The 23,189-nt window shown below is 38.8% G+C and overlaps 1 protein-coding gene across 3 annotated transcripts; it reads right to left on the bottom strand.

Moving 5' to 3' along the window:
* Positions 1–11,156: 11,156 nt before the first annotated feature.
* LOC109072558 (gastrula zinc finger protein XlCGF26.1-like) lies at positions 11,157–22,427 on the bottom strand. 3 transcript variants are annotated; one of them, XM_042753772.1, is made up of 5 exons: positions 22,011–22,279; positions 21,497–21,638; positions 13,495–14,099; positions 13,247–13,339; positions 11,157–12,283 (listed from the first exon to the last, which is right to left on the bottom strand). In XM_042753772.1, the coding sequence occupies exons 1-5, from the start codon at positions 22,020–22,022 to the stop codon at positions 11,534–11,536; spliced, it is 1,602 nt and encodes a 533-aa protein (XP_042609706.1). In that variant the 5' UTR covers positions 22,023–22,279; the 3' UTR covers positions 11,157–11,533. The 3 variants fall into 3 exon arrangements, with proteins under 3 accessions (XP_042609706.1, XP_042609705.1, XP_042609704.1); XM_042753771.1 differs by lacking the exons at positions 13,247–13,339; positions 22,011–22,279 and adding an exon at positions 22,304–22,427 and having other exon boundaries at positions 11,157–12,555; positions 13,506–14,099; XM_042753770.1 differs by lacking the exon at positions 13,247–13,339 and having other exon boundaries at positions 11,157–12,555; positions 13,506–14,099; positions 22,011–22,274.
* Between the last annotated feature and the right edge of the window lie 762 nt (positions 22,428–23,189).

The raw sequence follows: 23,189 nt of genomic DNA, 5'->3' as shown, positions 1-23,189 counted from the left end.
ACCTTTGCAGGGGAAAACAACAAACATAAAAACCGCATGGGCCAAATTGTCCTTTACAACCTCGCTAGCATCCTTGGCCAAAATGTTGAAGGGGGGGTTTTTTTTTAATTTATCTGCCTGGTCGAGGAGAGAAACCCCCCCCTCCAAAAAATAATAAAGCAGTCAATTTTAAATGGAAAACCTTTTATGGGGGCCTTACAAAAAAAAAGTCTTTAGTTTTGAGTAAAAACCCCTTTGGAAAATATGATGTGTTTACCCTTTTTTGATTTGGGTGAAATTGACCTGAAAATGTGTAAAATAAATATTTTAAAAAGTTTGGAAAAACAAAAAAAACTGTGAAAAAAGGGTCAAACGTTGAAAAGTGTTTTTTTTTTCTCAAGGTTGACGAGAAGAACAACAAAAAGGGTGAAAAACATAAGTTGGCCCAAATACATTTAAGTTAAACCATAGGATGTAGTGGAAAGCTTGGGTTTGGGACTGAGAATGTTCAAAGTTATAAAAGCAATTTTCTTTCTTTTGTAATTGTGATAAAATTTTTCTTGGGATCAATACTTTTTTTCTGAATTTACGGGGCCTTTTTTAAATTCCCCACGTTTTCCCGGTAATAATTTTCAGTTCGATATTGGTAAAGACACTACTTTGCTTCTGCCTTAATGTAATTCGATATAATTTTTCCCAAAAATTCATAAAACTTTGATTTAAATTCTCAGTATTGTTAATTGTACCTGATCACCCAAAAAATTTCACCAAACAAGACAGGGGCTGTCAAACCCGCCCAAAAATGGCACCTCCGAAGAACCGAATTAATTCTTCTGCTCTTCTTTTGGTTGTTTAAAAGGGGCAACTACTGCTCTCTCGCGTCTAGCTTTTTTAATTTTTTTAAACGGTACCCAATGTACAGGGGTAATTTTCCTTTTTCTGGCCCCAGCAGTGAATTTTCAAAAGCCGCTGTTCCTTTGGTGGGATGGTAAAGTTTTAGGGTAAAGTTCAAAAGCTTCGGAATTTGGGTCCCTGTAGAGGTCTGATAAAATGGGCTGTAGGGGGGGGTTTACACTTTTGGGGATTTTTCTTTTTGGGGCTGTAGAAGGGGTTTTAGGCTTGAGGACTGTGGGGCATGTATGCAAAAAAATCTTTTCTCCCAAAATTTTAAACAATGCATGGGAAAAGTCGGGGTTTTCCTATTCACAATACTCTAGGCCCCCACTATTTAGATGGTTTTTTTTTTCTTCATTTTGCCCGATAGAGACGGAAAGGCCCGATGTTCTAAACCTTTTTTATTCCGCATTTTTTTTATGTCCTACCTCCCTGGCCCCACCTCCAAACTTCACCAAGGAATGTTTGCAGGTTTTAAAACCTAAAATTGGGGCATCACCGTGAAATGTAACAATTTAAATTTTTTTGGCTGGGGGTTTTTGACTGTGGGTGGGACAAAGCCTGGGCCCCCCTTCTATGTCCAAAAATTGGGCCCCCCCCATTTTTTTAAAAAAACAAACGCAGCAACCTTGGGGACAGCAAGCTGGATAAAGTCAGGGCCCCTGCTTCCTGAGGCCATCCATGTCGCTTCAGTAATGAAAAAAAACCAAAATTTTGGAAAAACAGTAAAAAAGTACCTTTTTCCTCAGATAGGGCAGTGGGGACGCAGGGCCCCCCTGGGGGGGGGTGTTTCCCAGCTAGCTTCAAAAACAGGTAAGGGGAAACCTCACCCAACCCTTTTTAAAGGCCCCGAAAAAAACCCGGTTCCTACAATTTTTTCTGACTTTTGTGAAACCTCGCTCCCTTCAAACCCCCAAAAAAGCCCCTTAACGCTGGGGTTTTGGGGGAAAATGGTTTTTTTCAGCGCATGGTACAACTTTGCCTCCCCCAAAAGTCAGGCCACCTAGGGGTTTGCCGTGCCTTGTGGTAAAACGTACGTTTAGGTGCAAGAAGTCCCTATTCAATATGTGGATTGATTCCCAGCCAGTTTGAGAACAAGCTAGTAAGACCTGGACACTAGTATTTTTCATTAAATTTTGGAACTAGTTAGAAAACCTTTATGTTTTAAGCAAATCTCTGATCCCAAAAATTTAAAAAAATTATTTGAAAAAATTATTGAAAAATTTTAAAATCCCTTTTACCTTGTTGTTTGTCTCCTGCTACGGAAGGGGAAAGTTCTCCAAAGTTTACCCCAGCTCCCCTAAGTAAAAACCCAAATTTTTCTTTTGATAATTGTTACATGGGACTATCCCAAAAAAGGGCGATCTCCCTTTCTTTTGCAGATACATTTTGGAAAACCTCCTCCTTGGGAAAAAAAAATTTAATCTGAGATGCTTATATACAAAAATTAAAAAAAAAAACATAAAAATTGTAAAAATCCTATTTGTACACTACAGAAACATAATTTGGTCAGGACCCTTAGTTTTGCACTGGGGGTTTTATGTAAAAAAATGTATCAACTCTTTCTTGATGCCATGGCATGAAAGCCACATTTCTTTTTCAGGGGTCAGTGACCCCCCTCGTCTTACAAGCCACGGTTAACAGCCTTAAAAGCTAAATTGCTTCAGTGCACTTGGGTATGTTTTTCACCTTGTCACATGGCAGTTAGTTTCCATTGCTTGGGCCAAAAAGGGAGTTTATGTTTGTCTGCAATTTAACTCGTATATACCCAAATTTTCATGTTTCATGTAAGTAAAATTTAGGATTTGGGAAAAAAGCTATCGCAAATTGAATATTTAGTCCCAACCACCCGCAATTACCCCGCAGCCACTAGTTGTTGCCCTTAAAAATACGTACAGTTAAAAATACACTTGTTTACACACCCCCACATTTTTAAAAAACACTTTGAAAACAGAACACTTTTAAAATTTCTAGAATAGTACTTTTTACCTGCTCAGTTGACCTTCCCGTTGTTTTTCAAAGTCCTGCCCTTGTAGTTTTAAATGTCACAAATAGGATATTGATATTTACGACTTACCTGAACACTACCAACAAAAGGGCTTTGCATTTTGGGAAAACGCTTTTAATAGCATTAAGCACTCTCAAGTCACAGTCCATCATCACTGACCTGTAACATTGAAAAAGAAAGAAAAGAGGAAAAAGTTGCACCACACCCAAAAGCATACATTTAGACAGAGTGTACTGTATACAGTGTAAACATTGTATCAAGAAAATTTAGAATAGAGAGTTAAGAACCTAGTGAGATCCAAAATTCAAAGCTGTAGCTCAGTGCAGTAGTATTTTCGGGTCAAGTCAAACATGCATATTTCCTGTTGTTCCCAATTACAAAAAGAAAAGAATAAATACAGTATAACATAAATTATGCTAACATTTGACTGACCTTGAATAGAAGCTTGGGTTACTCAATTATGACTTCTGTAGGCAGAACTTACTGTTGCATTGATTTCCTTGCTCAGGATAAAATGAGCCAAATGGCACGCCTCTTCCAGTTTGTTTATCAATAACAGTTGCATATATAACTGGCTACAGCGTCCTCGTAGGCTGTTATGGCTTTGTATGAAGCATGCCATTCGAAAACTTCTATGTGGATGAGGCGTATCTCTGCCAAAGTTGTTTTTGAAATGGTGTTTCTACAACTAAAATGAATGGTTGTTCATCATGTGAAGTGGCTGATGAAACACACGATGTTGTACTCTGAGTTCCATGGAAACGCAATGGTCCTACACCTGACAGAATCCACTGTCTACACCTCTGAGGTTTTTTTTGCTTTACACAAAAAGCCCGAATGTCATTAGGGATCAAGTATAAAACCGGCGGTCCTTTTTTGGTTGTCCACTGCCTGCATGTTGTTAGGAGGCCCATGCAATAGGCATCTTTTATTAAGATACGATGAGAAGTAGAATACACCTCGCTGTTTGAAGCGCGATAATTTCATGTGAGGGAATAGCAGGGTCGTGGGTGCGATGGCGGTTTTTCTCTTTGAGAATTACCACGATGCTGTCATGTTTGCCAGTGTGCTGTAGCATCTAATATGGATTATGGCACCTGATATCCGAGCATCCGTATGATTTGAAGAGATGTATTGGCCCTTATGCAAGACTTGGGGCTGCGCAGTCTTGTGTGGCTTCATCCAATTACTTTATTGGACGCTGCAGGCTGATTCGCACGGTCACCGGGCCATAGTAATAATGATCCTTCCGTTTCCCGTTGCGGCAGTACTGGGGGTCGGGAGTAGCACTGTCTCCATGTCTCCTTTGCACTTCTTATGATGTCAACCCATCATGTAAGGCTTCTTGCTCGCCCCTAGATGAATAACAAACATCTTGGTGGACGGGCTTATTGGAGTCATGTGTGCTTCTCACCGTTTTTTAAGTAAGCACCATAAATCAGAATACCAATGTGTCTGCCCTATTCCTGAAATTAGAAAAGACCACTATACTTGAACAACCTAGTAGATTTTTGGAGAAGACACAGAAACACAGTAAGCCATCAAACTGATGCGGGAAGATCCTGCATAACAAATATTTTTAATATTTGAACTAAAGCATAGTCTAGATAATAAGAGTAGTATAAGAAGAAAATGAACATGGTCTTTTTCATCTTCGCTCTTTCTATTTTACAAGTCTTTGGCTGCATTTATCTCTCCTCTGACTTTTTGCTTGATGTGGGAAATTTGAAGGCACCTCTAATAAAAGTTCTTCCAGGGCTAGCCGCTGCATATTGTAATACCATAAGCATACTAAATATACTAAATATTTAGCATTAAAAATATGACGTTACTGCGCTGAACCAGGAAGAGATTCACTCTGCCCGTCGCCGAGTACATATCTTCTGCTTATAGTCTGCCCTGAGTACTCAGGTAGCGATTCACTGGGCTCGCTGGGTACAGCAATTGTGGAAAAAATTAATGGTTATATTTGCGCCTGGGACCAGATATGAGACTAGGAATCAGTCATGAGGTGAAAATAACTGACCAAAACCAACTTCTGCGCTGAGACGCAGGCTATGGATGTAACCTGCCCTGGGGAGACCAAAAATTGTGGGAAAACCTGTATGGAATGCCCAAGAGGCTTGGACTTATATTTATTTAAAAAAAAATACATAGAATTCAAATATACGAAGGAATGTAAAAAGAGCAAAAATACATACATAAATAAATATACAAAGAAATGTTAAAAAAGTACAAATAAATATTTATACTTTTATTGACTCCTTATGTGATAATTGTATTTTTGCAGCTGCATTTTATTTAACATCTTAATTTATTTGCCACTTTTTTATTGCATTTTCCACATAGCATTCATGTATGGTTTTATGTCAATACATTTAGTGATTGCCACATTTATTTATTTCCACATTTCTCCGGTCCGTATGCTAATGAGGGGGGCGTGTTTTTACCTCAGATGCATCAGCAATCGCGCTCAGAGTGGCAGTTTGAAGCTTTGAGGCCACAGTGACACCTTGTATAAATAAATCTTGTGGAAATAAATAAGTTGAAATAAATGTGTTGAAAAAAATACTAATTTTATATAGGAATAAGAGGAACTATTATATTTTAAGGAAATAAAAGTATAAATACTAATTTATTTGTACTTTTTTACATTTCTTTGTATATTTATGTATTTTTGCTCTTTATACATTTCTTCGTATATTTATGCATTTTATTTATTTATTTAAAATAAAGTCAGCTTGGCATTCCTAGGAAACAGTCTCTGCCTTGGGACCCAGATGATACTAACAGTCATGAAGAAAAGCCAAAATCTAGAAAGATATCTGTTCTGCCCAGGGACCAGATGAGACTAAACAGTCATGCAGAAAAAAGCCAAAAATCTAGAAATATCTGTCTGCCCGGGTACGGCAGATGAGACTAAAACAGCGTCATGAGAAAAGCCAAAAATCTAGAAATATCTGTCTGCCCTGGGACCAGATGAGACTAAACAGTCATGAAGAAAAGCGCAAATTTATAAATTAGACTACAACGCCATAAATAGTCATTGATTTTTTGAATATGAGTACAGTAAAAGCTTATGGCAATTAGAGTTACTTTCTAGCTCACCTGATTAGCTTGACTAGTTAGCTTAGCTAGCGCTTATGGTTACATGTAAGTTATGTGCACACAGTAAAAAGTTGACGTTTTTCTGAATTATCTTGTTATTCTACATTTTTGTGATAAGAACGCTGGCAACAGCCCACTGCAACATTTTTAATGGCAATTACAACACTAGCTTGCTTCTGAAACAGTAGGCTAGCCTACCATTAAGCTACAAGCTGCACCATTATACTACGATTTTCGAGGGCAGAAGAAAGAAATCACACATAGTGCTAACGGTTACATACAATGCTCTATTTTCAAGAAGAAATTACGTTTTTGTTTTTACAAAGCCTTTACTTTGAAAAATGAATAACCAGTTCCAGTTGCCGTTCCAGTTGCAGTTCCTCTTGCCTGCGCACCGCAAAATGAAATTAATCAGTTCCTAATGCCTGCCTGCGCACCGGTGGGAATATTTGCGGGGAATTTTCAAATGGGGGACCCGCCTCTGCAATTCTCTCGGGCATCTCTTCTGCGATTGGTTGTCAGATTTAACCAATCACAAATGTGTTTCTGCCATGGGCAGGAGACTTTTGAGGTCAAAGAAAATTCCCACCTGCAAACAAAAACAGCATTCTTCCATCTTAGAAACATTGCCAAGCTACGAAACATGTTACCTGTTTCTGATGCAGAAAAGCTAGTTCATGCATTTTCATGACCTCTAGACTGGACTATTGTAAAGCACTGCTAGGTGGTTGTCCCTGCATCCTCAAAAACAAGCTACAGGTAGTCCAAAATGCAGTGGCTAGAGTCCTTACCAGGTCAAGAAAATATGATAAAATATTATCCCAATTTTACAGTCTCTGCAATGGCTACCTATTAAGTTCTGTATCAGTTACAAAATATTATTATTACTTATAAGGCCCTTAATGGTTTAGCTCCTGCGTACCTAACTAGTCCCTTCTTCTACCCACGCTTCAATCCGCTCCCTAAGGTCACAAAAAAACGGCTGTACTTTGATAGTACCTAGGATAGCGAAGTCCACTAAAGGAGGTAGAGCTTTTTTTTTTTTGTTTTGGTTCGCATTTGGCTCCCCAAAACTCTGGAATAGCCTTCCTGATAATGTTAAGGGTTCAAAACACACTTCCTCTTTTTTAAACCTAGATTTAAAAACACACACCTCTTTGGCAAAGCATTCAAATAATGCTTCTCATAATTTTGGACTGCAGTTATATCTGATCAAATGTGCATTATTATTCTTAAGCTTAGATTAAACTAATTAATTTTACTTGGCTGGAACAGCAGCTACGCTAATTATGTCTCTATTTGTTTCTCAGTTTCTGCTGGGATTTACACAAGCTCCAGTCTGGATCCAGAACACCTGAGAAGAGATGATGCTAACCCAGAGACAGAACTCATACAGAACTACCACATTTTGCTATAAGTTTGATTGCATAATTGCTGTTAATAGTGTTAATCGTCTGTTTGTTTATGTCCTTTATTGATTTTTCTGAACATTTCTGCCGTATGCACAATGTGTCACTATTAGAACAAGTTAAACAAGATTTACAAATAATTTAACATAACAGTGTTTTTATTTAACAATCACAGCTAAACAAGATTTACAAATAATTTAACATACAGTGTTTATTCTAAACAATTTTTTGGAGAATTAACATTTCATTTGAAAAAGGAGGAAAAAAAAGAAAGCGTTGCTATCAAAATATTAATTGTTTTAAATTTTCATCACTTTTTTGTGCACTCAATATTTAGCATTCAGACATTATACTACACAGACAGCTAATGGTTATAGCAAAACGTTCAAAAGTAATGAATAAACTATTTTGGAATAAGCAACTATGCTACTTCAATATGCTTCCTCAGATTTGTGAACACAAACCTCATTGGTTCTCACAGGCCAAGCACACATAGTCCTGTTTACCATATTTAACAGGTGTAAGATGGTAGAAAATGAAATGCAAACAATTTATTCTCAAGTTGAAATTAAATTGTAAGGGTATAAAAATACCAGTTTAAATTTACATTGTACTTAGTACAATAACATACAAATCGCCCCCCAAAGTAATAAATACAGTCATTAAGTAAACTTTCTCAAGTATTTAAACCCCTGGACATGCTTCAAAAATATCAAACACTCCTGTAGTGATTAACATTTTAATAAGGATCAAATGAGAATGAATACTAACCTGTTTGTTCCTCATTATCTTAATGTTTAAAACTAAATTTTCATTCAATCTTCACATCTTCACTCTCTTCTTTAATAAATGCCATCTTTATAATAGTGTGTGGATCTCAGTGGGCGTTTATCTGTGTGTTTGGACACATGATTAAGATGAGAATAATAATAAATCCACACTAAATCTCTGGGTGCATCTCAATCAGCTCACTAGTTCAGTAGTCAGTTTAGTAGAATAGTTTCTGTTGCTCCATTACATGTGCACGAATAGTGCGATTATTTCCAATAACCAGAGTAAGGACTTAATCGCATTATGATGTTTACATATCAAGAGCAAAGCTCTTCACTCTCGTTTACATGCAATTTCATTAAACGCTAAGAATTGTGGTTATTTTTTACCGCCATTATTCACATGCCCACTGCACAGCACAAATAATGGACTCAGAAAGAGTATAGTTGTGCAGGTGCGTGTCACGTCATTCATGTACATCACGAGCACACGCGCACTTTGGTCAGAGCGGCAATAATGTGACTATGGTGTTTACATGTCTGTATATTTCGATTTAGTATGGCATACGCCACCTATGTTAATGCGATTATGACTTCGCATTATTTAGATCGAAATATTGTGTTTAGGCTGAAAATGTTTAAAAACACAAAACCTTTCTTCAGCTGAATCGACAGGTGCAGGAGCGCGGCGCAGACATATGACGTCACAACATCATACCAAATTAATATTAGGGGGGGGGGGGGGGGTTATGTGACATATACCCGGGGCCATGTTAAGGGTGTCTTTCCGGGGGAAAAACCCTACAAAACGTAGTTCATGTTGGAACAGCATAAACGACCCTATTATAGACATTCATCTTCAAAGATCATTAAGAGGTACTTATGGAGAATTTAATAATCTCTGTTTGCACTTAAATTGTTATGTGTGGAGACTAAAAAATCCACATCAAATCCAGTTCACTTAGAATGACAAAGATTTAATTTCAAATGGTTTATTAGATAGTGTGGAAGAAACAAAAATAGAACCTTCCGGGTTTTTTTTTTCTCGATCATATGATCACTTTAGTAGTATAAGGAATTTATCAATTAAATTTAAACCAAATTATTTGAAATTAAACAATACAACTTTTAGTGATAAATTATTCAAAAGAAAAGGCCATGAAAAATTATAAATGAAAATTTGACAGCCAAAAAAAGACAAATCATGGCAAACATTGGGACTATATAGAAATTCAGATCTGTAATATGGCCATCAAAAGGGGGAAAAAATCATGTCCGAAAGCACCCTATGTTGAGAAGCACCCCATGTCAACTAGATGAGCCCCAGAAACAGATCCACTGTGAAGACCACGTCAACTAGACGGCCATCGGCACAAGACCACGGGAACCAGACGAGGGCTCTGCATCTGATTTTGCTGCAGCATGGAATTAAACTGCTGGTTTCGTCTGGCCAGAGGAGACCCTGGCCCCCTAACTGAACCAGTTTTTTTTTCTCCATTTCTGTCACTGATGGAGTTTTGGTTCCTTGCTACTGTTGCCTTTGGCTTGCTTAGTTGGGGACGCTTGACTGATTGCACAAACGCTACTGGAAGAGAGCTGAACTGGATGATGGCTTCACTGAATAATTTAATTGACTTTAACAGAAAAATGACTCTTCGTTATTGTCCTCTTGCATTATCGACAAACAATTTTTCTGTTTGACACTGTAAAGCTGCTTTGACACAATCTGTTTTGTATCAGCCACCACATTTATCAATGCACGATCATTCGTACAATGGAATTGGCAGGGTACGAACGTTTCATGAAGAGAACCCTGTCGTAAGTTGATTTGTGCCCTTGGATCTGTGCTCATCTCTACACTGAATTGATAAATGAAGCCCATTTTAAGGAATAAGCATACACTACACAAATGTAATATGAAAGTTTATACTGTAACATGATGAATGTCACAGTCTAAGAATGTTTAGACAAGTGTTTACTGTAAAGTACTGTGTTGAAGAATATCTGCTCAAACTTGTATTTATTTATTTGTTTGTTTTTTTAAATTGCACCAACATCAGTAAGTTCATCTACACAGGATGGGTATTTTACATGATCAAGGTGAAATTAGCTTCATTACTGACATCACAAAAAAGTTTATTACAATACTTAAAGGGTTACTCCACCCCACAATGAAAATTGTGTCATGAATCACTTACCCCCATGTCGTTCCAAACCCATAAAAGCTTCGTTCATCTTTGGAACACAATTTAAGATATTTTGGGTGAAAACGGGGAGGCTTGAGATTGTCCCATAGACTACCAAATAAATGACAGTGTCAAGGTCCAGCAAAGTATGAAAAGCATCGTCAGAATGTACAAAACGTATTCTCGTCGCTTCATAAATTGTGTTCTGAAGACGAACAAAGCTTTTATGGGTTTGGAACAACATGGGGGTAAGTGAATAATGACAAAATTTTCATTTTGGGATGGAGTATCCCATTTGTTTTATATGAAACATTTTGGGGAACAAATATTCCTTTATAGAGCAGGATGATTTTAACCTCATTTTGTAGTAAAAACTATAGGCTACAGGATCAACTTCTGGATGCATTTACGGGCTTATTTTAGTGACTTGCAAATTATATATTTTTTCATCAACCACACTTAGATGTTTACTCAAAAAAAATTACATACATGCTACACATATTACTGTAACAGAGTTTGTACTGAATACAGTGTAAACACCAATTAAAAACTTAAATAAGCACAAATGTCAAAACATCACCAGGGCCCAAAAACCTCCTCCGACCTAAAAGGTTAATATTTGCTTTACAGTAGAAACTGGTAGGTCAAGAGACTCTTCAGTGTGAATTCTCATGTGGATTTGAAGGTTTCCATGTTGAGAAAAACTCTCAACACTGCTGACCGGTGTATGCCTTTCCTCTGGTTTAAATTCTCATACCGATTAACACTTCCTTTTTGGGTGACACATTTTCCATACTATTGGCAGGTAAAAGGCTTCTCTCCGGTGTGAACTCTCATGTGGTCTTTTATGGTTCGACGTTGACAGAAACTCTTTCCACACTGTTGGCAGGTGTAAGGCTTTTCTCTGGTGTGAACCCTCTTATGCCTGTTAAAGGTTCCTTTTTGAGTGAAACTCTTTCCACACTGCTGGCAAGAGAAAAGCCTTTCTCCTGTGTGTCCTATCATGTGTTCTTTTATAGTTTGAAGTTGACAGAAACTCTTTCCACACTGTTGGCAGGTGAAAGGCTTCTCTCGAGTGTGAATTCTTGTGTTTTTTTATGGTTCGACATTGATGGAAACTCTTTCCACAGTGTTGGCAGGTGAACGGCTTCTCTCCAGTGTGAAATCTCATGTGGTCTTTCAAGGTTCGATGTTGATTGAAACATGTTCCATACCATTTTTACAGGTAAAAGGCTTCTCTCCGGTTCCGTGAACTCTCATGTGGTCTTTTATGGTTCGACGTTGACTGAAACTCTTTCCACACTGTTGGCAGGTGTAAGGCTTTTCTCCTGTATGAACTCTCTTATGCCTGTTAAAGGTTCCTTTTTGAGTGAAACTCTTTCCACACTGTTGGCAGGTGAACGGTTTTTCTCCGGTATGAACCCTCATGTGGTCTTTTAAAGTTCGATGTTGATTGAAACTTTCTCCACACATTTGGCAGGTGAAAGGCTTCTCTCCAGTGTGTATTCTTATGTGGGCTTCAAAGCACACTTTTTGAGTGAAACACTTTCCACACTGAGGGCATGTGTAAGGCTTTTCACCAGTATGAATTCTCATGTGGACATTAAGGTTTCCTTTTCTGTTGAAACTTCTTCCACATTGTTGGCAGGTAAAAGTCTTTTCTCCAGTGTGAAGGCTCATGTCTTTTAAGTTTTGACGTTGATCGAAACTCTTTCCACACTGTTGGTAGGTTAAAGTACTCCCTCCAGTGTGAACTTTCATGTGGTTTTTTAAGGTTCGATGTTGATAGAAACTCTTTCCACACTCTTGGCAAGAGAAAGGCCTTTCTCCAGTGTGTAGTATCATGTGTTCTTTTAAGGATCGATGCTGATAGAATTTTTTTCCACACTGTTGGCAGGTGAAAGGCTTTTCTCCGGTGTGAACTCTCATGTGGTTTTCTAAGGTTTGTTGCTGACAGAAACTCTTTCCACACTGTTGGCAGGTGAAAGGCTTCTCTCCAGTGTGAATTCTCATGTGGTTTTTTATGGTTCCACGTTGACAGAAACTCTTTCCGCAGTGTTGGCAGGTGTAAGGCTTTTCTCCAGTGTGAACTCTCATATGCCTGTTAAAGGTTCCTTTTTGAGTGAAACTTCTTCCACACCGTTGGCAGGTGAACGGCTTCTCTCCAGTGTGAATTCTCATGTGGTCTTTCAAGGTTCGATGTTGATTGAAACTCTTTCCACACTGTTGGCAGGTGAAAGGCTTCTCTCCAGTGTGAATTCTAATGTGGGCTTCAAAGCATACTTTTTGAGTGAAACTCTTTCCACATTGAGGGCATATGTAAGGCTTTTCTCCAGTATGAATTCTCATATGGACTTTAAGGTTTCCTTGATTACTGAAACTTTCCACACTGAAGACAGGAGTAAGGCTTCTCTCCGGTGTGAACTCTTGTGTGTATTTTAAAGCTACCATGAATACTGAAACTCTTATCACACTGAAGGCATGAATAAGGCTTCTCCCCAGTGTGAATTCTCATGTGGACTTTAAGGTTTTCATCTCAAATTTCCAGGACATGTGTAAGGGCTCTCTCCAGTGTGAATCTTATGCTAGGTTTAAGTTGAGCAAAACTCTTTCCACACTGAATATGTGTAAGGCTTTTCTCCGGTGAATTCTCAAGTGTGTTAATGCTCTTTTTGTGCAAAACTTTTTCCACAATGTTGGCAAGTGTAAGGGCTCCCTCCAGTGTGAATTCTCATGTGGGAATGAAGGTTTCCTTTTCTTTTGAAACTTTTTCCACACTGTTGGCAAGTGAAAGGTCTCTCTCCAGTGTGAACTATCATGTGTGTTTTATGTCGAAGTTGACAGAAACTCTTTCCCATGTGGCAGTTAGGTTTTTCCGGTGTGAACTCTCATGTGGTTTTCTAAGGTTTGTTGCTGACAGAAACTCTTTCCACACTGTTGGCAGGTGAAAGGCTTCTCTCCAGTGTGAATTCTCATGTGGTTTTTTATGGTTCGACGTTGACAGAAACTCTTTCCACAGTGTTGGCAGGTGTAAGGCTTTTCTCCAGTGTGAACTCTCATATGCCTGTTAAAGGTTCCTTTTTGAGTGAAACTTCTTCCACACGTGGCAGGTAAGGCTTTCCCGTTGATCTATGTGGTTTCAAGGTTCGATGTTGATTGAAACTCTTTCCACACTGTTGGCAGGTGAAAGGCTTCTCTCCAGTGTGAATTCTAATGTGGGCTTCAAAGCATACTTTTTGAGTGAAACTCTTCCACATTGGGCATATGTAAGGCTTTTCTCCAGTATGAATTCTCATATGGACTTTAAGGTTTCCTTGATTACTAAAACTCTTTCCACACTGAAGGCATGAATAAGGCTTCTCCCCAGTGTGAATTCTCATATGGACCTTAAGGTTTCTATGTAGAGCAAAACTGTCCCCACATTGTTGGCAGGTGTAAGGCTTTTGTCCCGTGTGAATTCTCATGTGCCTGTTCCAGCTTCCTTTTAGAGTGAATCTTATACCACATTGTTGGCAAGTGAAATGCCTCTTTCCAGTTCTCAAATGGGCTTGAGGTTTTACTTTTTGATTGAAACTCTGTCCAAACTTTTTCCCTCTCTTTTGAGCTGTTTTTCGCGTGAAAGACTTTTCAGTCTGTGGACAACAAAACGATTTCTCTCCAGTTGTGAAATCAAGAAGATCCTCATATTGATCTTTCACGTCAATTTCACTGAGTACTTCCCTCTCCTCTTTCAGTGCCATTAGGTCTAAGGAAAAAAGAAAAAAAAATTAAAGTTAACCTCAGTTTATTTGCATTTATTGGAGGGCCAGTGTCTAAAAGAGTTTAGCTCCAACTTAGCTTGATACACCTGCCTGTAAGTTTCCAAAGTTGTCAGAAAACATTGATTTTACAGTTGTGTTTAACTGGGGTTAGAGATAAACTTTGCAGGACAGTGGCCCTCCAGGAGTAGGACACCCCTGTCCTATAACTACTATGCTTTGAAATGGCTGATCTCTGTACTGGAATAGCACACAAACTTGCATTACAACAACTTCCAACAATATAATTGGTGTGGAAATATTATCCAGCTTTAAAATGCAGCGGTGCCCTGATATCTGAACCAGGAAAAGTCGCCACTGCAGCAGGGTTTGACGAGCTGATCAGAGCTGACTCAAAGTTTGGAGAAACAAACTACACGGTAGTGTTATCATAAATATCTATATTTTGATACCAACACTGAAATATCTGACACGGTTCCATTACTCATTTTCCACAGTATCTACCGAATACACCGATACAAGCTTTGTCTCGCTCTCTCCTCTCTGACTGCCTCCTGTCAATTAGAGTCTGAATGTCCGCACGGGATTGAAGGTATTCCGCATAATTTTAATCATTCCTGTGAAAATGTGGCGAGTGCTTTATTGTAACATGAGTAAGCATGCATGTAGTCGCAGAAAACTGGATGCTAGCTCTCAAATAGGCCTTACTTATACAAATGAACTGCCTGTCCTCTCACTCTGATATTGCTTGTGAGCAGACTGTGTGCAATCGCGATCTCTTCGTGCTTTTAAAGGGGACCTATTATACAAAATTAACTTTTGCAAGGTGTTTGGACAAGCTGATATGTATTTTTATTTGTAATTTAATGCACATATAAATGTAAGCACAATGCACTTATGCTAGAAAATATGTGAAAATGAACTCATTTTATGTCTACTGTTGACTTCCGGCCTTTTTCATATTTTTATCACTATCTGCATGCCTCATCCATGAGTATGCAATGTTGGAAGCATTTGGGAGTTTTGAGAAGCTGAATGAGCAATAAAGCTAAAGTAAACCCCTTTATTAAAATACCTGGAGGTGAGGAATAATACAAAAATTGTCATATTCACTCAGTATTACTTGGTCTAATTCACAAATATCTCGATTACAGTTAATTAGAAATTAATTGGACTCTCTTGTGTTTTAGGCACTAAAACAGTCCAATACTTTATAATCAATCACATTTTATATTGAAATAATGAAGATTTCTGTGCCACCCCAGACTGGTTGCTGGCCCCTCCCTGGTCACCCCAGTGAAAACATCCTGGCTCCGGCACTGCTTAACCCCCATGGGTCAGCAGAGGCACCATTGCGATCACTTACATTTTTCCATGCTTAGAGAGAATGTCGTTTTTGGTCAAAGTATAAAAGTAACAGATCATTAGTTTACAATGCATTACATAACATTAAGTCATTTTGCAGATGCTTTTCTCTAAAGTCACCAAATATATATTTGATACAAATACATATATTAGGGCTGCACAATATATCGTTTCACAATGATATCGCATCCACGATAGTCACATGGCAGGATGTGCGATGTTTAGTATACTGATCGTTGTATTTATACTGATTGTTTTATTGCTGTTATATTTATACTGACACAGTGAATACACCAGACATGACAGCTTACAGTCATGTACATGTACAGTCGTGGCCAAAAGTTTTGAGAATTACATAAATATTGGAAATTGGAAAAGTTGCTGCTTAAGTTTTTATAATAGCAATTTTCATATACTCCAGAATGTTATCAAGAGTGATCAGATGAATTGCATAGTCCTTCTTTGCCATGAAAATTAACTTAATCCCAAAAAAACCTTTCCACTGCATTTTCATTTCTGTCATTAAAGGACCTGCTGAGATCATTTCAGTAATCATCTTGTTTAACTCAGATGAGAATGTTGACGAGCACAAGGCTGGAGATCATTATGTCAGGCAGATGGGGTTAGAATGGCAGACTTGACATGTTAAAACGAGGGTGATGCTTGAAATCATTGTTCTTCCATTGTTAACCATGGTGACCTGCAAAGAAACACGTGCAGCCATCATTGCGTTGCATAAAAATGGCTTTACAGGCAAGGATATTGTGGCTACTAAGATTGCACCTAAATCAACAATTTATAGGTTCATCAAGAACTTCAAGGAAAGAGGTTCAATTCTTGTAAAGAAGGCTTCAGGGCGTTCAAGAAAGTCCAGCAAGCGCCAGGATCATCTCCTAAAGAGGATTCAGCTACGGGATCGGAGTGCCACCAGTGCAGAGCTTGCTCAGGAATGGCAGCAGGCAGGTGTGAGCGCATCTGCACGCACAGTAGGCAAAGACTTTTGGAAGATGGCCTGGTGTCAAGAGGGCAGCAAAAGAAGCCACTTCTCTCCAAAAAAACCATCAGGGACAGACTGATCTTCTGCAGAAAGTATAGTGAATGTACTGCTGAGGACTGGGGCAAAGTCATATTCTCCGACGAAGCCCCTTTCCGATTGTTTGGGGCATCTGGAAAAAGGCTTGTCCGGACGAAGAAAAGGTGAGCGCTACCATCAGTCCTGTGTCATGCCAACAGTAAAGCATCCTGACACACATTCATGTGTGGGGTTGCTTCTCATCCAAGGGGAGTGGGCTTCACTCACAATTCTGCCCCAAAACACAGCCATGAATAAAGAATGGTACCAAAACACCCTCCAAACAGCAACTTCTTCCAACAACCCAACAACAGTTTGGTGAAGAACAATGCATTTTCCAGCACGATGGAGCACCGTGCCATAAGGCAAAAGCGATAACTAAGTGGCTCGGGGACCAGAATTAGAAATTTTGGGTCCATGGCCTGGAAACTCCCCAGATCTTAATCCCATTGAGAACTTGTGGTCAATCCTCAAGAGGCGGGTGGACAAACAGAAACCCACTAATTCTGACAAACTCCAAGAAGTTAATTATGAAAGACATGGGCTGCTATCAGTCAGGATTTGGCCCAGAAGTTGATTGAGAGCATGCCCAGTCGAATTGCAGAGGTCCTGAAAAAGAAGGGCCAACACTGCAAATACTGACTCTTTGCATAAAATGTCATGTAATTGTCAATAAAAGCCTTTGAAACGTATGAAGTGCTTGTAATTATATTTCAGTACATCACAGAAAACAACTGAAAACAAAAATCTAAAAGCAGTTTAGCAGCAAACTTTTTGAAAACTAATATTTATGTAATTCTCAAAACTTTTGGCCACGACTGTACAGAGATACCCATTTTAAATAAATTTAGTAGCAGAGCTACTGCAAGGGATTTTCAGTGCTGGAAATCCATTTATCCTGTTGAAACTTCTGTGTCGTCGAGGAGAGCGCAGGTCACGGTTGCTTAGCAACAGCAGGCGCCACAAAAGTGCAAGCTCCTGAGCGCTTTGGAAAGAAGGAGAAAGCGGTGCGGCTGGCGTTTTCCATGCGTTTTTAGGCATGTCCTGTGAATGGCCCCAAAGGTCGTCTACACTGGACGTGACAAATCGACCGTTGCATATAATTTGAACTTCGTGTCATTACATCATAAATAGAATGGCATCAGTTTTTTAAGCTCAAAGTGGGCTGGGCGGGCCGTTGCCATCTTGCCTATTCTTCTCTCTCAAATATTGTTCACAAATCTGTCTAAATCTGTGTTAGTGAACACTTCTCCTTTGCCGAGATAATCCATCCACCTCACAGGTGTGGCATATCCAGATGCTGATTAGACCGCATGATTATTGCACAGGTGTGCCTTAGGCTGGCCACAATAAAAGGCCACTCTAAAATGTCTTTTGGAAGGCCAAACAAAGTAGTTTTGCTTTCACAATGAAACACACAGCGTCTCCACAACATGGCGGCGGTGGCAACAGCGAGAATAAAAGTTACGCCTTCTTTCTTTGCATGAACATTTGGGCAGTTTTATGCAAATCTTCCCACATCGTAGACATGTGGAGGCGTATTTAAAAGAGCCGTTTTAGGAGGGCGTGGACAAGTCTTTACTTTTATAAAGAATACAGGGTTTTTCCTGGGTCAAAATTGGTCTTCGGTGGTGGCTGGCCGACATGGTCATCCACACACAGCAAAGAGTACCCTAGTACCAAACATGATCTGCAAGCCCAATATTGACAATAAATGTTACATTTTAAATAAATACAATAAGAAACAGAAATACAGTAAGAAACAATTTGTGTTTTTTTCTTATCCTATTTATTCATGAAAAAACGATCACTGTCAGGCTAGATAGTAAAAGAAAGCGATAACTTATTTTACATGTAAACATCATCGATACCAAAGTATATTTGAAATGTCAAAGGTATCACAATTTATCTATTTACAAATTATGCAATTATCAGACACAGATATTACCTGTCACTCTCACTGTCATCCTTTCTTGCCCTCTTTGCAAAAAAAGCTATGAAACTCTTTCATAGTTTTGAAAGATAAAATCCTTTTTTGATAGACCTTTTTTGATAGACCTGATAAAAGGTGTAATAGTGTAATTTTTTTCCCATTTAAAATTTAATACAATTAGCAGCTAGCTAGCAACAGCTTGCTTTGTGCTTTGATCTAGTTTCATCTCACTCCGGTCTAACTTTAAACTAAATGATTTTATAGGTAATTTACTACACATTGTCATAGGCCTATACATACTGTGGATTATTAAGGCTAAATTTTACTAAACATTCTTGCTAAATGGGGTAAGCCCACTTACTTTCTCATTTCAGATGTGTATGTTCTTCTAAGAAGTAATGATTTGTTATACACCGATTCAGACACTGACGGGCAGACCAATTGCTTTAACCATTCATTATAATGAATCGGCTCAAAGGAGTCATTAGGTCGCGAATCGGACTTTAGCGGACGTGTTGTGTGGGAATCCTGGCTGTTAGGACATCGCGAAAGATTTGTCTACACACACACACACACAAAAACACTTCATAACTGGATAGAATTTTTTACTTTTTTTGCATTTATTTAAAGTTATGTCAGCTGCATGTGCGGAATGCTTGTCACAAGTTGTAAGAGAAGATAAGGCAATTTTTTTTTTACTGCAATTCACACCCAGCGGTAATTCAGCAAAAATATTCTCCGAATGCACCACGTGAAACATGGATTCGGTCTTCCGACCTTTAGGATCAGTTGATTTTGATGCGAGGGAGAGAGCAAAGACAGAACTGAAGACGGAGGGCTCTATCATACACCCGGCGCAATGCGACACAAGGTGCAGCGCAAGTGTGTTTGCTAGTTTCAGTCCGGCGCCGTTCGTATTTTCCCGTCCAGCGCCACGTCGTTTAATTAGCAAATGCATTTGCGCCCATTTGTGCGCCCATGGGCGTGCTAGTCTAAAAAAAGAGGTGTGTTCAGGCAGGAGCTGATTTTAAGGAGCTGAAAAATAGACTGCGCCATAGACCAACTCAAACCTGGTCTAAAGTCTGGCGCAATGTTTTTTCTTTGTTATTTAAAGAGCGTGTTAGTAGCCTATCCACATCCCGCGTACACACTGCTTATTAAACACAGGAACGCACTGCAGCACACAAACATGCCAAATATTAAAAATTAAAGGATTGCGATGCATAAGAATTTTTTGTAGGCTAATCAAATATAAAAAGGCCTATAATGGATAGTCATCGCATGTATCAGAATTAGGCTGTCTATTTGCTCTCACACGAGCAGCTCCGTTTCATCTCGAAGACGCGTTCTGTCTTTGCGCTTTCCAAATTCCGCCGTGTAAATAGCAAATCCGTCATGACACGAGCGCAACTGGCTCTGCGTTGGAAGATGAGACTCTGATTAGTTTATTGCACGTTACGCCCCAAAAACACCCATTACTCATTAAGAGAATAGGGACAACCCGTTTAGACCATGCGCCTGGGCACGCCAACCGTTTTTCCGTTGTGAAACTAGCAAAAGTGTATAGGGACACGCCCCGAGTGCACCTGCGCAGTGCGCTTTACACTTTGCGTTTAGATCGTTAAAAAAGGGGCTGGAGAGTGCCCGCGCGGGGGTGGGGCGCTGTGCTCGTTCTCTCTGTCACTCCGTCTGTAGCCTGCTTCACTCACAAACCCCAATTACAGATCAAATAAGGCTTTGGCGGGACAAAAAATCGTTTTGGCGGCCGCCAAAAAATTTTCAATGTAGGAAAAACCCTGGAATATCTCTATGGATTTGAGACTATAGCCTTTGCAACTTTACAGATCTTCTTTATGCACCAAGAGTTTGTAACACTACAAAGAGATTGTTGCAGAAGCTGTCCCGGTGGCTGGTCTCAAGACAATCTTGGAGGTGAAGATGCTGGATGTGGAGGTCCTGGGCTGGTGTGGTTACACGTGGTCTGCAGTTGTGAGGCCGGTAGGATTTACTGCCAAATTCTCTGAAACGCCTTTGGAGACGGCTTTTGGTAGAGAAATTAACATTAAATTCATGGGCAACAGCTCTGGTGGAGATTCCTGCAGTCAGCATGCCAACTGCATGCTGCCTCAAAACTTGGACATCTGTGGCATTGTGCTGTGTGATAAAACTGTGGCATTTTATTGTGGCCAGCCTAAGGCACACCTGTGCAATAATCATGCTGTCTAATCAGCATCTTGATATCCCACACCTGTGGATGGATTATCTCAGCAAAGGAGAAGTGCTCACTAACACAGATTTAGACAGATTTGTGAACAATATTTGAGAGAAATAGGCCTTTTGTGTACACAGAAAAAGTATTAGATCTTTCAGTTCAGCTCATGAAAAATGGGGGCAAAAACAAAAGTGTTGCGTTTTTTATTTTGTTCAGTGTACAACTGTTACATTTATAATTACTATTCCCCGCCTCCAGTTCACTCACGCGTTTGAAGATGAAACGTTGCATTCTGGGAAACAGTATTCTATGCAGATGCATACATCAAATTTCAGCAAATGTAGCAGGTAATCCAGGCATTCCATGTGTACAGAAAATTCACAGTATGCACATAGCATACTGCAATATAGTAGGAGTTGTGTGGTAGTATGCCATTCCTAACACAGTTTTTGCACTAATTTCAGTGTACCTGAGTTATATTTAGCAGATTCTGTCAAATATAGTGGGTCATCCTGGTATTCCATGCATACAGAAAATGTGCATACTATGCACAGAATACTACTTACTGGATACTGCAGAAAGAGTAAGAGTTAATATGATAGTATGGCATTTCGAACACATCCAGAGTTTAGCTCAAACCCTAATCAAACACACCTGGAACAAGCAAATTAATCATGTGATCTCAACATCTCTACACGTGGCAACCCTCTCAATGTCACACAAATCTGCTCAAAAAAATACTATTCATTTCTGAAAAGGTCAACTTTCCATCAGGACTGAGCTCCGCAAGAATGAAACTGACCTGTTTGTTCCTCAGACGCTTCATGTTTCACTCTAAATGCTTCTTCAATCTTCATATCTTCGCTCTCCTCTTTGATAAACATCCTCTTTATAATATTGTAGATTTCAGTCACTTCACCTGGAGACCTGCCTGTTTGGACACTCTGTCAGAGGAGTAGTGTAGAAGAGAATTATTAACAGAAACAAAATAAACACAAAGTACTAAATATCTGAAGCGTGTCTCCATTGCCTCCCTAGTCAAGAGTCAGTCAGAACAATAATGGACTGACTGAAAAAAAAAAATAAAACTCAAATATGTGTTTGTCATTTATTTACATTATTTACATTGAAATTTTTATATATTTGTAATGTATACGTGGTACTTAATGATTAGTAGATGTAATTTAATCGATCAAACATTCAGGACACCCTTTGTGGTTTGTTTGTGAAAGCTGCCATTCATTACACGTTAATGTTTGTGTTCTCACTGTGTTTTTAGCAAGCGGCAATTCGAGCTCTTAAAATCAGCGAATCACTTTGGGAAACATTTTGTTCAGCTTCGTTTCTCCGTCACTAATTTACAGTGATCAAGTTCTTCTCTACGTTAAACTGGTTCACGATATATGGAGAGAAATTAGAAGCGATTTATCTGTTCAACGTGCGGATGTGCTTTACTCACGAAAAAAAAAAAAAATACGTGCATTACCGCAAGATAAAGCACTACAGTGTTACACTCAGTAATAAACTTAACATGGTTTGTAAAAGCTATAAAATAAACATAAGGGTTTTATCGACTTTAACAAGCGTTTACACGCTTAAAAACACTAACCTTTCTTCACACGCTGAAGCGAGGCGCAGCCTTTATGACGTAACAGCACTACAACAAATTAAAAGTCATCTTAGGCGCATTCCGTTTGATAGATTTAGTTAAACATTGACGCAATAAACGTCAATGTTAAAACCTGCGTATTTATGACCGATCCCTACCATGTATCATGTGATCCTTCATTTTAATGTGCAACATTAGCCTATCTGAGCGATCTGTCAGCGATGCTAATGTTGCCAGTCAGATTAATGAAGAGCACGCAGCTCAAATAACTGCCAGAGGAACACTCTGACTGATTATGAAATTGTATTTTAAGATATTATTTTGTTTATTTTTGCATTATATTTATTGCGATTAACCTCCAGTTCTTTTTCACAGTATAATGACATTCAATCGTTAGACGAAATCACTGAGAATATAACTTAAGAAGATCAAACTTATTTTTAATTATCGTCTATGGGCTGGAAATATTTCTTTATTTTAACAACTTCAATTTGATGCAATTGAGATTGCATAATAAAGTCAGCATGTGAAAAAAATTTGAGCTAAATGTTTAATACGAGTTTGCCGTTAACCTTTAATTTAATCCTTCTATACAGCCTTAATTTAGTCATAATTAATGTTTTAAGCTTTGGCTAATTCTAATGCGTATGTGATATGTTGCTTGCATATTTTTCTCGCTGTTCAAAAAAAAAAAAATGATAAGACTGTGAAGAATTGCCTATACACATACAGCATGGCTCGCACACTCCTGTTTAAGCCTTGAAATACGCATTGGGATATCGTGACAACTTATTCCTTCGTTTCATAATACTCAATTAATTGTTGTAAACTGAGATTGGTGTCTTTAGAGGACATATATGTGCTGAATTCTAGATAAATAATCCAC

Source organism: Cyprinus carpio, unplaced genomic scaffold, assembly GCF_018340385.1.
Source record: "Cyprinus carpio isolate SPL01 unplaced genomic scaffold, ASM1834038v1 S000000001, whole genome shotgun sequence".
Classification (NCBI taxonomy): Eukaryota; Metazoa; Chordata; class Actinopteri; order Cypriniformes; family Cyprinidae; genus Cyprinus; species Cyprinus carpio.
The sequence above is the reverse complement of the archived record's forward strand: the minus strand, read 5'-3'. Positions and strand labels throughout refer to the sequence as shown.

What these genes read in the sequence shown, in the direction of transcription:
- LOC109072558 (XM_042753770.1), bottom strand. An exon ending in AGCGTCTGAGGAACAAACAG is followed by an intron (nt 14,100 to 21,496) that starts GTCAGTTTCATT and finishes TTTTTTCCTTAG; the next exon opens with ACCTAATGGCACTGAAAGAG. An exon ending in TGGAAAGAGTTTCAATCAAC is followed by an intron (nt 12,556 to 13,505) that starts ATCGAACCTTGA and finishes GTTTCAATCAAC; the next exon opens with ATCGAACCTTGAAAGACCAC.